General features: G+C 41.4%; 1 protein-coding gene across 1 annotated transcript; it reads right to left on the minus strand.

Annotated features, from left to right (window-relative positions):
• Nucleotides 1-14591: 14591 nt before the first annotated feature.
• On the minus strand, nucleotides 14592-15021 carry LOC127238197 (60S ribosomal protein L31). The gene has a single exon (XM_051206678.1). The coding sequence runs from the start codon at nucleotides 14998-15000 to the stop codon at nucleotides 14623-14625; it is 378 nt and encodes a 125-aa protein (XP_051062635.1). The 5' UTR covers nucleotides 15001-15021; the 3' UTR covers nucleotides 14592-14622.
• Nucleotides 15022-15620: the final 599 nt, after the last annotated feature.

Raw genomic sequence — 15620 nt, forward strand, 5'->3', positions numbered from 1 at the left:
GACACACACCTTTAATCCCAGGACCGTATTCATCCATAGAGAACCTGGGGACAGGATAGGTCCTGGGGGGAGGGATGCTGGGTCAGAACCGGGCTATGCCATATCTTCTGTCTCTACCTCTTCCCCTGCATTGTCCCAGTCGTCACCTGAAGGATGGTGGTGAATTAGGACTGCAGTGTGTGCAGCCCCACATGGATAATAGGGATCCTATTGATCCAGACAGCAACCTTTGCTGCCAGCTGAAGAAGGAGCAGGACCCCAAACAAGGAGGACTTACCGGCCCCTGTCCTGTCCACTATGCCCCACACTGAACAGTTCCATTCTGGTCTTTGAGGTTCATTGATATGAAAGATTTTTGCTGCACAGACTTGTCCTTCCACTCACCATCCTTCAAGCCTGCCTACTTTAACACAACCATCCTTCAGCCTATCACATCTTCCATCTGGGCATGCTCACTTCCTTACACCTGGCATTTCTGCCTCTTGCCTTTTTGCTGTAGTTTCCTCCATCACTCCCCACCTTCTAGGCATACTCTCCAATTATGCCACCTCCTGACCTATTTGTGCCTCTTCCTTTTAGCCCTTGTCCTTCTACACATACATCAATTGATCTATCTCTTAAGCATTCCAAAACTTTCTACTCATTCCACACCATATCCATCTATCTCATTCTTTTCTATGCCCTATCCTCATATATTCATTATCCATCCTTCCCTGCAGCTGAACATGCCTCTCATTAGGAGATGTTAAGGTAGGTGAAGCCAAAGTACAGGAGGTAGATCTGAGCATAAGAGAAGCCCATTCAGGGACTTTTCTGATGGGAAGCTAAGAAACCTAGGTAGGGTCTCTGACTTGGAGCCTGGTGCTCACAAAGATGTATTGGGAAGGATGCTCACCTTCCTCCTGCATGGAGCTTTAGGAACACACCCTGTGTAGCCAGCAGCAGCTCTGCTCAGTGGCCCATCCCAAACTCCTGGAACTAGATAGACCTCCCCACACAAGGCTATGGAGACTGGGCTACATAGGTGGTCCATCTCCAGGGAGCCTGGGCAGGGTAGACATGGGTAAGAGGAACTATCTTCCCAAGGTCCTCAAAAGTGTCCTGCCTCTCGGAACCTTAAGTTTCTGAGGTATACTAATACAGCACAACAACAAGTACTAGCATGTTGTTGTAACATGAACGTAGTAGCAAAAACACAACTGACGTACCACTACAGCAATACACATGAATTTACCTGTACAGCAGCTCACAGACTCAATAGTACTCACTGATAATACTAGTATAAAAGTGCACACAACTGAGCCAGCATGTTGTACTAGTACAGCAATACTCATGGATGTACTAGTAAAGATGTACACATGGATTACTAGTAGAGAAGTGATTACAGATGTACTCAAAAAACTTTATACATAGATATACACCCAAACACACAGATATACTGTTACGGAAGCATGTAGGAATATAATACCATATGAGGACATACAGATGTACTAGTAACCAAGGAAAGGGAGGTACTGCCTAAGGAAGAACTAGACAGTAGTACACATGGGTATATGCATAGAGCACTGCACCCAGGAGCACTACTATAGCAGCACGTGCACATCCGTGTCTCAGCAAAGCTGGAAACACTGCTCCGTTACAGAAGCACACGGTGACATCACTGTAGAGTGTTACATCAGCACTACTACACCAGTGCTTAAATACAAAGATGCCTGGAAGCCGGCAGAGTAAGAGTATCATTGGCCAAGCAAGAGGCCCAGAAGCTGGGAGATAAAGATAGAGTGTCAGTGGGAGAGAGAGAGAGAACATCAGCTGCAGAGTGAGAGGCCCAGAAGCATCAAGAGCATTGGCTTCCAGAAACTATCCAAAGAAGTGCCCTGGGCATGCCAGGAGACAGCATCAATACTGCAACAGATCACAGTGGCAGCAGCGGCCACCAGAGCCTCAGCCTCAGCCCTGCCTACACCTAGAGAAGTAACCATCAGGGTCATGGCTCTGCCTGCACCAAAAGGAGGGACTATCTGAGCGTTGGGCTCATCTACATGTGTAGGAATTAATCACAAGAGGTTCAGCCTTGCCTGCACCTGAAGGAGTATTCATTCAGTGGTGCCACAACAGCCAACTACAATGATTGGAGGAAGAGGGATCCCCTGAAGCACAGGTTCCACATGTACCAGTTGGAGGAAGAGATGGATAGACAACAAGGTAAGAATACAAATACAAAGGGCAATACAGCACCGCCAAAAACTGGTTCTACAACAATAAGACCTTAACATCCCAATGCAAATGAAGCAGAAGAAAATGACATTAAAAATAACTTTATGAAGATAATTGAGGCCCTTAAAGAGGAAACAAAAATTCCCTTAAAGAAATGGAGAGAAAGACAAACAAAAAATTGGAAGAGATCAACAAATCACAAAAAAAAAAAAAAAAAAAAAAAAAAAAAAACAAGAAAAACAATCAAACAGGGAACTCTGGATATGGAAAATGTGAATAAACAATCAGGAACTACAGATGCAAGCATAAACAACAGAATACAAGAGATGGAAGAGAGAATGTCAGGCACTGAAGATGCAATAAAGGAAATAGATTCATCGACCAAAGAAAATCATAAATCCAACAAATTCTTCACAGAAAATATCCAGGAAATCTGGGATACCATAAAAAAGAATTATCTCTAAGAATAATAGGGATAGAAGAAGAACTCCAGCTCAAAAGCACAGAAAATATATTCAACAAAATCATAAAAGAAAACTTTCCCAACCTAAAGAAAGACATACCTATAAAAATACAAGAAGCTTACAGAACACTGTAATGTGAGTTTTCTGGCCTGGCAGGGCCTTGCCGCTACTTCAGCCCCAAATGAACATGAGGACACTATATTAGTTATAAGGCTGTTGGCTGGTGCCTAGTGTTTCTTATTGGCTAGCTCTGTCTTAATTATTAACCCATAACTACTAATCCATGTATTTCCATGTGGTCTTATCTTACTGGGGAATGCTGGACCTGCAACTCCTTTGCCTGCTACATGATGACTGCTCAGCATCTCTGCAGAGAAGAGAGCAATCTCCTGTTTATCCCTGCTTATATTCTGATTCTGCCAAGCTATGTCATTTCCTGTCTGGCCAATCGGGGTTTTACTCATTAACCAATAAGAGAAACAAATATACAGAAGAACATTCCCCATCAGAACACCAAATAGATAACACACACAAAAAAAAAGTTCCCTTGCCACACACATACAGAATAAAGAAAGAATATTAAGAGCTTCAAAGGAAAACATATAAAGGCAGACCTATTAGAATTATACCCAATTTCTCAATGGAAAAAAAATGGAAGCCTGGTCAGGCATGATGCAGACATTAAGAGACCATGACTTCTATATTCAGCAAAACTTTCAATCACAATAGATGGTGAAAACAAGATATTCCCTGACAAAACCAGATATAACAAATACCTATCCATAAATCCAGCCCTACAGAAAGTACTAGAAGGAAAACTCCAACTCAAACAACTCAAAGAAGTTAGCTACATACCAAAAAAAAAAAAAAAAAAAAAAAAAAAGGCAACAGCTAATCCCACAACAGCAAATCCCTAAGAAAAGAAACACACCACACACAATACCAACAGCAAAAACAAAAATAACAAGAACTAGCAATCACTGGTCATTAATATTCCTTATTATCAATAGACTCAATTTGCCTATAAAAAGACACAGGTTAACAGATTGGACATGGGATAGCTATCCTAATATCTAACAAAATAGACTTCAAACTAAAATCAGTCAAAAGTGATGAAGAAGGTCATTTCATACTTGTCACAGGAAAAATCCATCTAGATCAAATCTCAGTTCTGAACATCTGTGCCCCAAATACAAGGGCACCCTCATTTGTAAAAGAAAAATTACTAAAGCTTAAATCACACATCAAGCCCCACACACTAATAGTAAGTAAGAAGCTTCAACACTCCACTCTTACCACTGGACAGGTCTCCTAGACAGAAACTTAACAGAGAAATAAAGGAACTAACAGATATAATGACTCAAATGGTCTTAACAGACATCTGTAGAACATTCTACCCAAACACAAAAGCACCACATGGAACCTTCTCTAAAACTGACTACATGCTTGGTAACAAAGCAAACCTCAGGAAATACCAAAAAAAAAATTTTTTTTTAAAAATTGAAATATTCCCCTGTATCTTTCAGTTCACCATAGCTTAAAGTTAGAATTCAACAACACTAATTGTAGAAAGCCCATAAACTCATGAAACTGAACAATGCTCAACTGAATCACCACTGGGTCAAGGAAGAAATAAAAGACTTCCTAAAATTCAGTGAAAATGACAACACAACGTACCCAAACAAATGGGACACTTTGAAAGCATAAGTGAGGAAGGGAGAGAAGAAAGAGGGAGGGAGAGAAGGAGGGAGGAAAGGAGAAAGGAAGGGAGAGATGGAGGAAGAGAGCTGGCTGTGAGGCTGCAACCAGGAAATCCAAAACTTGCTCAAAGATTTGGGGAGAAAACAAAAGAAAAACTAACCAGCTGGGCAGGTGCTCCAGCAGGAGCCCCAAGTACAGCTCTGACCTGGGACTGTGGTGGCTTCAACCCCACAGGTAATACAGACTTAGGTCTGGATAGATGGCCTCAAAGCAGCTTTTTCATGAATTCATACCTTAACATTGAGTACCAATTGTAACACAAAAAATAAAAGACCCAGAAACAGATGATGGGGTTCAGGATTCAAGCTGAAGATCAGAGAAACAAAACAGCCAAGCCAGTAGATCTTACCTGTACCCAACTGAAATGGCAATCCTGCCTCCACAAATCCTCAGATGCAAAAATTCTGTATTTCCTGTCTCCTCCTCCTCATATTCCTTTCTCCACCCAGCCATATCCTCCTGTCTCTACCTCCCTACTGATGGGCTTAAAGGCATGTGATCCTAAGTGATGGGATCAAATGTATGAGCTCTGTTACTCTTCACTCTTGTGTAGGCCAGGGTGGCCTTGAACTCAGAGATATCCATCTGCTGTCTCCTGAGAGGCGTGTGCTACCACTGCCTAGCTTCTACAGCTAACTAGTGTGTCTGGTTTTGCTTTCTGATACTTTGTTCAATCTTTATTAAATCATAAATTGTATATCACCACATGTACCTAAAAAACAATCTGGTATAGCCATTTTAATATATGATAAAGTATACTTTAAATCAAAACTAATCAAAAGAGATGCAAAGGACACAACATATTCATGAAAACAAAAAAAAAAAAAAAAAATCCAAGAGGTCATTGCAATTATTAACAACTGTGCCCCAAACCCAAGTGTACTCAACTTTGTAAATAAGTACTACTACAGCTTAAATCACATATTAATAGCTCCTTACACTGATAATGGAAGGCTTCAAATATCCAACTCTTGCGAATAGGCAGGTCATTCTGTAAGACCCTCAGAATGAGGAGTCTCCCAGTTTTGGTCGGTACCCCCAAGAACTCAATGTCCAGTCCAGTCGCTGCAACACGCAAGAGGCTTTAATGAACAGGAAATGTTTGCACAAGCGGGCTCCCTCAACACGCAGGCTAGAGAGAAGCCCCATCCCCCAGGGCACAGGTGTTTTTAAAGGCAAAACCCACAAGTTTAGGGAGGGGGTGGGACCCTCTGTCCATTGAGTAAGTGACCCTTTGAGGCCAGATGGTCTCACTGTTAGGGTCAGCAGACCTTAGGGCCTCAGGGTGTGCTAATTAATCTTGTCTGGGCAAACCAGAGGTGCAGCTATCTCTTTGTTTCTTAAGGACCCTATTTATCACCTGCTGACTCATGGAAAGGAGGGGCAGTGTGAATTCTTGGTATCCTGCCATCTCAGGGCCTTGTGAGGGGAAGTTAGCAAATTCCAAGGAACAAATATTGGTCTGGGTCAGCTTTCCAGGTTAGTCTGTCCTTCATTTCAAGTGGAGGGTTTCTTTAACTTTACTTTTTTGTCTTTCAATTCAACAAAAATGAAACAGAAAGGTTGGACCTAACTGATTTTATAAGTGGACCTAATATATTTACAGAATATTTCACCTAAATACAAAAGAATATACTTTCTTCTCCGCATCTCATGGAAGTTTCTCCAATATCGACCACATACTTGGATACAAAGCAAGTCTCAACAGATGATAGAAAATTTCAACAGCTCCCTGCATGCTATCAGAGCATGATGGATTAAAGTTGGATTATCAACAACAACAAAAACAACATAAAGCATACAAACTCATGGAAACTGAACAAGGGGTCAAGACAGAAATTTAAAAAAAGAATTAGACTTTCTAGAATTCAATGAAACTGAACACACAGCATACCCATATTTAAGGGACACAGTGAAGGTTGTGCTAAGATACAAGTTCATAACTCTAAATGCCTGTATAAATAATTGGAGTGATCTCATACTAGCAACTTAATATCATACCTAAAAGCTCTAGGACACAAGAAGAAATCATACCTAAAAGTAGATGACAAGAAATAATCAAACACAATGCTGAAATCAATAAAATAGAAACAAGAAAAACAAAACAATACAGAAAAAAAAATCAATAAAACAAAGAGTTGGTTGAGAAAAATCAGTAAGATTGACAAAATCTTATCTAAATTAACTAAAGGGCAGAGAGAGAATTTTCAGATTAACAAAGTCAGAAATGAAAATGGGAACTTACTAAAGAAATCTAGAGAATAATAAACCTATATACTCCATCAAATTGGAAAATATAAAAAATGAATAATTTTCTGAATACATATCACTTACCAAAGCTAAATCAAGATCAGATAAACAATTAGCCTATCACCTTAGTGAAACAGAAGCAATCATTAAAAGTCTCCCAACTCAACAAGCCCAGGGCCAGGTGGATTTTAACGCAGAATTTTATCAGACTTTCAAAGAAGAGTTAATGCCAACAAACCTTAAACTATTCCACAGAAATATAAACAGAAGAAACACTGCCCAATTCATTTTACAAGTCCATAGTCACCCTGATACACAAACCAAATAAAAACCCACCAAAGAAAGAGAATTATAGACTGACTTCCCTATGAACATAGATGAGAAACACACAATAAATACTTGCAAACTGAATCCAAGAACACATAAAATATAGATCATCCACCATAAACAAGTAGGCTTCATTTCAGAGACGTGGGAATGGTTCAATACACTTAAATCAGTAAACATAATCCACCATAGAAACAAACTGAACGACAACACACACACACACACACACACACACACACACACAAGATCATCTGATCAGATGCAGAAGAGGCCTTTGACATAATACATTACCCCTTCATGATAAAAGTCCTGGAGAAATTAGTGATACAAAGGCATACCTAAACATAATAAAGATATTTTAGAATAAGCACATAGCCAATATCTACTTAAATGAAGTGAAACTCAAAGAAATTGCACTAAAATCAGGAATAAGACACGGTTATCCTCTCTCTATATACCTATTCAATAGAGTGCTTAAAGTCTAGAGAAATAAAACAAATGAAGGAAATAAAAGGGATATAAATCAGAAAGAAGTTAAAGTATTGTTATTTTCAGGTGATATGATAGCATACATAAGTGACCCTTAAAATTGCACAAAGAAATTCCTGCAATTGGTAAACACTTTCATCCAAGTAGCTGGATTCAAAATTAACTCGCAAAAATCAGTGGCCCATCTAGATGCAAATGACAAATGAACTGAAAAAGAAATCCAGGAATGCAACAACTTTCACAATAACCTCAAATGATACAAAATTTCTTGGAGTATCTCTAGTCAATCAAATGAAAAACCTGTATGATAAAAATTTTAAGTCTTTGAAGAAAAAAACTGAAGGAAATATCAGAAGATGTAAAGATCTCCTATGCTCATGGATCAGTAGGAATTACAGTAAAAATGACCATCCTACCAAAAACAATGTATAGATTCAGTGAAGTCTCCATTAAAATTCTAACACAATTCTTCACAGATCTTGAAAAGACAATTTTCAATTACATATGAACACACACACACACACACACACACACACACACACACACACACCAAAAAAACAGTGTTGGAAGCTGTCTTTGTGGAGCTACAGTCAGAACCAGCTGAGCGGCCCCAAGACTGTGTCTGAGTTGGGGAGTGTGAATAATGAGGGAAAGGCTAACTATAGATAATAAAGAAAAAGCAGAAACACAGAATAAAAATCAGGAGGGCACATCAGTCAATTCTGAAATGCCAGAGTTTATTTTTCACCACTCTTATATACCTTAACCAAAAAGGGGAACATGGTAGGAACAAACAGACTTTTCTTCCTTACTTATTCTAAGGGTTCAGTAGCCACACCTTAGCTTCAACTTCTTGTTCCCTAGCCTTCAGGGTCAGTAGTCACACCTCAGATTCAGGTCTATTGTTATTTAGAATAAGATGGCTGAAGCATCCTTCTGCAGCCACACCTTTGACCTTTAGGTCTTATGACTTGCTGGGGACAGTTTTGAACTCTCTGTTCTTGTGTCAAAATGGAGTGCAGCCATCTTTATGGACACTGACAACCCAGGATAGCTAAAATAATCCTGAATAATAAAAAGTTGCTGGAGGTATCCCCATCCCCAATTTCAATTTGTGCTACAGAGCTATAGTAATGAAAACTGCATGATATTGGCACAAAAACAGACATGCTGATCAATGTAATTGAATTGAAGATCCAGACATAAATCCACTCACCTACACATACCTGATTTAAAAAAAAAAAATTATACACTGAAAAAAAAAAAAAAGCCAGCATCTTCAAAAAATGGTTCTGGTCACACTGGTTGGCCACATATAGAAGGATCTAAGTAGATCTATATTTGTCACACATCACACTGCACAAAACTCCAAATGGATCAAAGACCCAACATAAAATAAGATACACTGTACCTGGTAGAAGAGAAATTGGGGAATAGTCTTGATCTCATTGGCATAAGAAAAGACTATCTGAATAGAACCAGTCATTAGTGCAGGCACTAAGACAAACACTTAATAAACAGGACCTCCTGAAACTGAAAAGCTTCTGCATGTCAAAAGACATCATTTGGACAAAGTGGCAGCCTACTGAATAGGAAAAGTTTTTACCAGCTACATATTCAGTACAGCATTATATCCAAAATATTTAAAGAACTCAAGAAACTAGATATTAAAAAAAAAACAGTAACTCAATTAAAATGGGGCACAGATATAGAGAATTCTCAATAAAGGAAACTCAAATGTCTGAGAAACAGTTAAAGAAATGTTCAACATCCTTAGCCATCAGGAAAATTCAAATCAAAACTAATTTGAGATTTCATCTTACACCTGTCTGGATCACTAAGATGAGTGACAAAAGTGACATATCATGCTGGTGAGTATTTGGAGTAAGGGGAACTCAAACATTGCCACTGGGGATGCAAACTTGTACTGGCACTATGAATATCAGTGTGATGGTTTCTCCAGAGGATAGGAATTGATATTTCAAGATCCAGCTATGCCATTCTTGGGCATACACCGAAAGGATGCTTCATCCTACAACAGAGACATCTATTCAACCATATTCATTGCTGCTCTATTCATAATAGCCAGAAGCTAGAACGTCCTAGATGTACCTCAAGAAAAGAGTGGATAAAGAAAATGTTGGTACATTTACATAATAGCGTATTACTCAGCCATTAAAAAATGTCATCATGATAGTTGTAGACAAATAGATTGAACTAGAAAGAGAAATCCTGAATGAGGAATGCAAGACCCAGAAAGACAAAGATGATATGGATTTGCTTCTCTGTATGTATTAGCTGTTAAGGCAATGAAAACCAAGCTATAATCAATAGCATTGTAGAGAGTAGGTAAGATCTAATTAGGAAAGGGAAATAGAATAGAGACTTGTGGATGGATGTATGGGCCTGCAATGGGAGGATCAAGTGAGGAAGGGAAGGGAAAAGGAGTTGAGGGAGGGAATATGTGGAGAGACAGATAAAACTAAGGGCCCTTTGAGGGGTAGTATGAAAACCTAATACAGTAGAAACTTCCTAAGATATATACATATATGAATACATATATGAAGGCCTTCTAAATGAAATTACTAAATAATATGGGGGATAGCATCCCCACTGGCCATCTTTTGTCACTCAACAAATCCCAGTCCTGGCATTGGGTTACATCTAATTGAGTTTTTGGACAAAGGGGTCCCCCTGGTTATCTCCAAACAACCCAGGCTGTTGCTAAGCAATAGGTTACTCACCACAAACTGACTGCAAATCTCCATTGCTGAATACAGTATCTGTACAACTCATTGGACATGGATAAGTCAAGTTGGTGCCTACACAGAGACTTCAACTCTATGCTCTAGCATCTTTGGTATAGAAAAGTACCCTGTAAAACCAACCCAGCCACAAACCTTTGATCTACAATGGTGTCTTACCTGCAAGATTATAGTGCAATGGAGGCATAAAGATTGTTGGAGTAACCAACCAATATCTAATTTGATTTACAGCTCATTCTGTAAGATGGAAACCATATCTGATACTACTTAGGTGACTAAGAACCAGAGACTACATAGCCCAAAGATCTAGTGTTAAACTAAATACTATTGAGTCTCAAAAACAGTGACAAAATGATTCCTAAAAATATTCTGCTTCACTCAATAGATATTCAGCCATCATCAGATAAGATTCTTCCTGCATCAGATTGGAATGCAGAGAGTGGGAGACCTTAGAACACTCAGTCCCAAATAGGATGTCTTCATCAGATCGCTCCCCTCAGAGCTTATGAACCTCATGGAAGAGGAGATGGAAAGAATGTAAGGGCTGGAATGGATGGACAACACCAAGAAAGCAAGGCTTTCTAAATAAACATGAGCAAAGCTCATATGAACTCACAGTTACTGAAGCAGCAAGCACAGGGCTGGCACTGGTCTGATATTATATAGATTATATGCTCTAGTTTAATGTTTTCATGTGATTCCGGAGTGTGTAAATAAGTGAGTTTCTGATTCTTATGCCTTCTCTTGGGCTCTTTCCCTTCTTTTCATTTGTAATGTCCAACTTTGATGTATTAGTTTTTGTATTATTTTATTATACTTTATCTTGTTTATATTGTATTATTATCTCTTAGGAGCCTGTTCTTTTCTAATGAGAGACAAAAAGGGGGTGGATTTCAATGGGAGGGGATATGAAGTTTACTGGGTGGAGTAAAGGAAGGGGAAGCTATAATCAGGATATAGTTTGTGAGAAAAGAATCTGTTTTTCCTAAAAGGGGGAAAAAAGCAATGCACATAATCATATACGTACCTGGGATTGATTAGCACACAGTGCAAATGGTTGTGATATTATGTCATCAAAAAGTATATGATATCAATGCACCATACACAGACATCTTCAAAACCTAGATCTCAAAAAAGCTGTGTCCTGTATGTTTCTTTCGCTCATCTCTAGATCCCATCCAAGGCCTCATGGGAGCCAGAGATTTCTCTTGACCCCAGATGTGGTATTTAGTTGATTCATAACTACACCACATTACCCATTAAGGCTTACCTCACCTCGATCTCAAACATTCTGGAAAATATTAGACTGTGCTGAACAAAGACTGTATTGAAGTCCAAAGAACTCATACTGTTAACTATCAGAATAAGAACAAACACCACCATGGCTTACACAAAGGGACCCTGGGTGCTTGCCATGCATCTTGGTATAAAGGAACTGTAAGGATGGAAAAATTTAGCCTAATTTTCCCTAGACTCTGTCCCCTAGCAGTGAGTAGGCAAAAGGTCATTCTTGACTGTTTACTACAGGGCAGTTTACCGACAGCACCTGTGAGTGAATGAGAACAGAAAACGAGCGGTGCCACACTACCCAGAAGCCCTAGCAAAAGCAGACTTCCTGGGCTAACCGCGGGCTTGGATAGTTCAAATTGATTGGTCCACACTGGATGCTATGAGATGATTGGTTTTTGAAGCGCAGGCTTTGTTGTGTAACCCTATAAAAGCTGTCTGAACCCTGTACCTGGGGTTCCCAGTCTTCTACCCCACGTGGAGTATGGCTGTGAACCCCAGTGCACTGGAATATAAAAGATCTCATGCTTTTGCATCAAGGCCGCTTCTCGTGAGTGATTTTGGGGGGGAGCACCTTTCCTGAGTCGGGGTGTGAGGGTCCATGCCCGCCGCGGGTCTTTCAGACCTTGGATGACTCAAATTATGTCTTGTGTCCTGACATCACAGGTTCCCTAGTCTCTCATTGTTGACCTTGGTCCTCAACCTTACATGGTTAGAAACATTAAGTAATTCTTTGAATTAAGAATGTGATGACCCTCCCTGTAGACAGGTATGTAGGTGACCCAGCCCTGAGGGCATGAAAGGGATATTGGGACATAGCTCTTGTCTCTACCCCCCAATGGGCGTGGTCAGTGCCACAGATGCAGACAAAGTGAATATCTCACTATACAGCACAGTGAAGCTGACCCTGTTGACAAGGTCACAGGTAAGCCAAACCCAAGAATGTAAGTATGGGAAACCTAACCCCACCCTTCATCTGCTGAAAGACAAAAAAGTAAAGTTAAAGAAACACCCCCCCCACTTGAAATAAAGGACAGTCTGACCTGGAATTTGCTAACTTCCTCTCACAAGGCCCCCAGATGGCAGGATACCAAGAATTCACACTGCCCCTCCTTTCCATGAGTCAGCAGGTGATAAATAGGGTCCTTAAGAAACAAAGAGATAGCTGCACCTCCGGTTTGCCCAGACAAGATTAATTAGCACACCCTGAGGCCCTAAGGTCTGTTGACCCTAACAGTGAGACCATCTGGCCTCCAAGGGTCACTTACTCAATGGACAGAGGGTCCCACCCCCTCCCTAAACTTGTGGGTTTTGCCTTTAAAAACACCTGTGCCCTGGGGGGATGGGACTTCTCTCTAGCCTGCGTGCTGAGGGAGCCCGTTTGTGCAAACATTTCCTGTTCATTAAAGCCTCTTGCGTGTTGCAGCGACTGGACTGGACATTGAGTTCTTGGGGGTACCGACCAAAACTGGGAGACTCCTCATTCTGAGGGTCTTACACTGATGCTCTCCCTCCATCAATGCCTCAGGCAGGTGAGAGAGCTGTCTCTGAGGTCATAGAGTAAGAGAACTAACTATTGCTGCCCCTCACCAGCTGTAACACTTGGGAGAACAGCCCTTGCACCTCACCTGGGCAGCACAATGGAGCCAACCCTGTAGGTGGAGGTATGGGCAAGCCAGTCCTGAAATTGTGAGCATGGAGAGCTGTCCTCCATAACCCATTGCCCCGCACTGCCTATGACAGATGTGGGAGGTGACCCCCCACCTCTGTAACATTCAGGAAAGTGGCCTGTTCCTCATCGAGACAGCACAGTAGAGATGGCCCTGTTGGCAGAGGCATGGGTGAGGTAGCTAGCTCTGCGGGTATGAGCGGGGTAGCTGGCCACACCCCCTCACTTGCCATGTGGTTGTGAGGGTAAGGGGAAGATGCTCTCTCCCCCTTCCTTGACCCCGCCATCTGTGGTGGGCAAGGGAAGGACCCTCCTCCATACTAGCTGCTTCAGTCAGGAAAGTGGACTCTGCACCTCATCTGAGCCAACCCTGTTGGCAGAAGTGTGGGTGAGCTTGCACCAAAGTTGTCAGTGTGGTAGAGCTGTCCCTGTTACTCATCTGTCTTGTGGGGAAGAGATACCCTCCCCCAATAATGGCTGAGGCAGGTGGGTGGGCTGGCTCTGAGGCCAAAGAGTGGGAGATCTTTTTTTTTTTTTTTTAAGAGTGGAAGATCTTAAAAGAATAAATAAATTATCTTAAAAACAAACAAACAAACAAAAAAACATATAAGAGTGGAAGATCTGTTCCTGCCCCATACCAGCTGCAACATGTGGGTGTTGTGTGATATTTTGATCACATTCTGACAATAAAACTTGCTTTGAGTCAGAGGATGTAGTTAGCCACTAGCTGACCAAAATTAATCATATTGACAAAGAATAATTAGATCGTGCTTTACCCGGCGCCCAGTGTGGGTACGAAATCACAAGACTGCTGCTTGCCCCTGGCTTTGCAGCCACCAGAACCTCCACTGTGGGACCCGCCCTCTACCTTTTGCTTTCTTGCCCCAAGTCCACTGAAAGAGTGCGACTTTCCAGTTGCGGCCTCTCTACCACAGACTCCAGCTACCGCCCATACTCCATAGGCCCCAAACTCCAGAGGTGCCTGGGCTCCAAACCGAGTAGCCTCTCACAACTGGCTGGTTCTGCCTTCAGGCAGCTCCTGCTACACGAGCTTCTTCCTCACATTCCAAGGCTGCTCATTTTTCCGATGGCTGTGGGATTCCCCTGGATCGCCCCCCCTCCCCATTTTGGGATTCTGTCACAGTAGGTTAGCTGCCTCGACATCAGTTCAAGCTTCCATTGTTGTAACCACCACACTCTCAGCTCAGGGTGCACACACAAGCAGCCACAGCTGCCCTCAGCAAGCCTGTGCACCTTTGTTCTCTGCCCAGCAATGCTATGCAGGACTGCCCGTCTCTGTCATCAGCAGCAGATCTGCTGAGACAACAAGGAATTCTTCTCCCCTCCCGCCCCCCCTGCAGTCAGCTCTCAACTTTATTTGACATTCAGCAGGTTAGTTCTCATCCACGTTGACAGTCTGTAGATTTTTGAATGTGGTAACAGGCACGTAGGTTACCAATGTATACAGCTTGTTCGGGGAGTCCTCAACCTCGTTACGTTTTCTGGACAAACGTACACGGATACGGTACGGAACATTCCTTATTCCTTTGGCCCAGACGGCTTTATTGAGCCTGGTATCAATGCGAACATCTGGGGTCCCCATCTCCTTCATTGCAAATTTCCGGATTTCTTTGAGTGCCCGAGGAGCACGCTTCTTGAAGCCCACGCCATGGATGCGCTTGTGGATGTTGATGGTGTACTCCCGGTTCACCACCTCGTTGATGGCAGAATGGCCTTTCTTCTTCTCGCCACCCTTCTTCACGGGAGCCATCCTGCCGGGGCCCAAACTGGAAAGCGACAACAGGGAATTCTTAAAGGGAGGAATTAGTTGAAAATAGTTCTCCCCCACGTAAAAAAAATGGGAAATAATATTATGATGCAGAGTTAGATCTCTGTATGGTTTCTCAATGGATGGTTTGAAAATGCAACAGTTAAATGATGGGATAATTAACTTAGCTGGGATTGACAGAACGTTAATCATTTTGGTAATTTAGCCCTAAAAAAGTTGTTTGGGATCAGTGCCAAATACAAAAAATTGACTGATAAGATAAAATTCTTAGAAAGACAGACTAATAAAACTAAGAAAAATATTCACACAGACAGAGGGGTGTAGAGCAGAAACTACATCATTGCACTATGAACCTGAAGAGGGGCTACCCAAGGTTATTAGGAAACCAACCTTAATTTATCCAGTTACCATTCCTGGATGACCGACCACCAGATGACCAGCATCGAAGGAACAATGGTTTGTTTTTTTTTTTTTTTTTTTTTTTTTTTTTTTTCCTAGAGAGAATCTAAAAAGAAGGCCCTAGCTTTCTGGAATATGCAGAAGGTGTGGCAAAGGCTGACAATAAACGATTGAATGAAATCAACATGGGACAGGCAAAGTAA

This window comes from Phodopus roborovskii, unplaced genomic scaffold (assembly GCF_943737965.1).
Source record: "Phodopus roborovskii unplaced genomic scaffold, PHOROB, whole genome shotgun sequence".
In the NCBI taxonomy this organism is placed as follows: domain Eukaryota; kingdom Metazoa; phylum Chordata; class Mammalia; order Rodentia; family Cricetidae; genus Phodopus; species Phodopus roborovskii.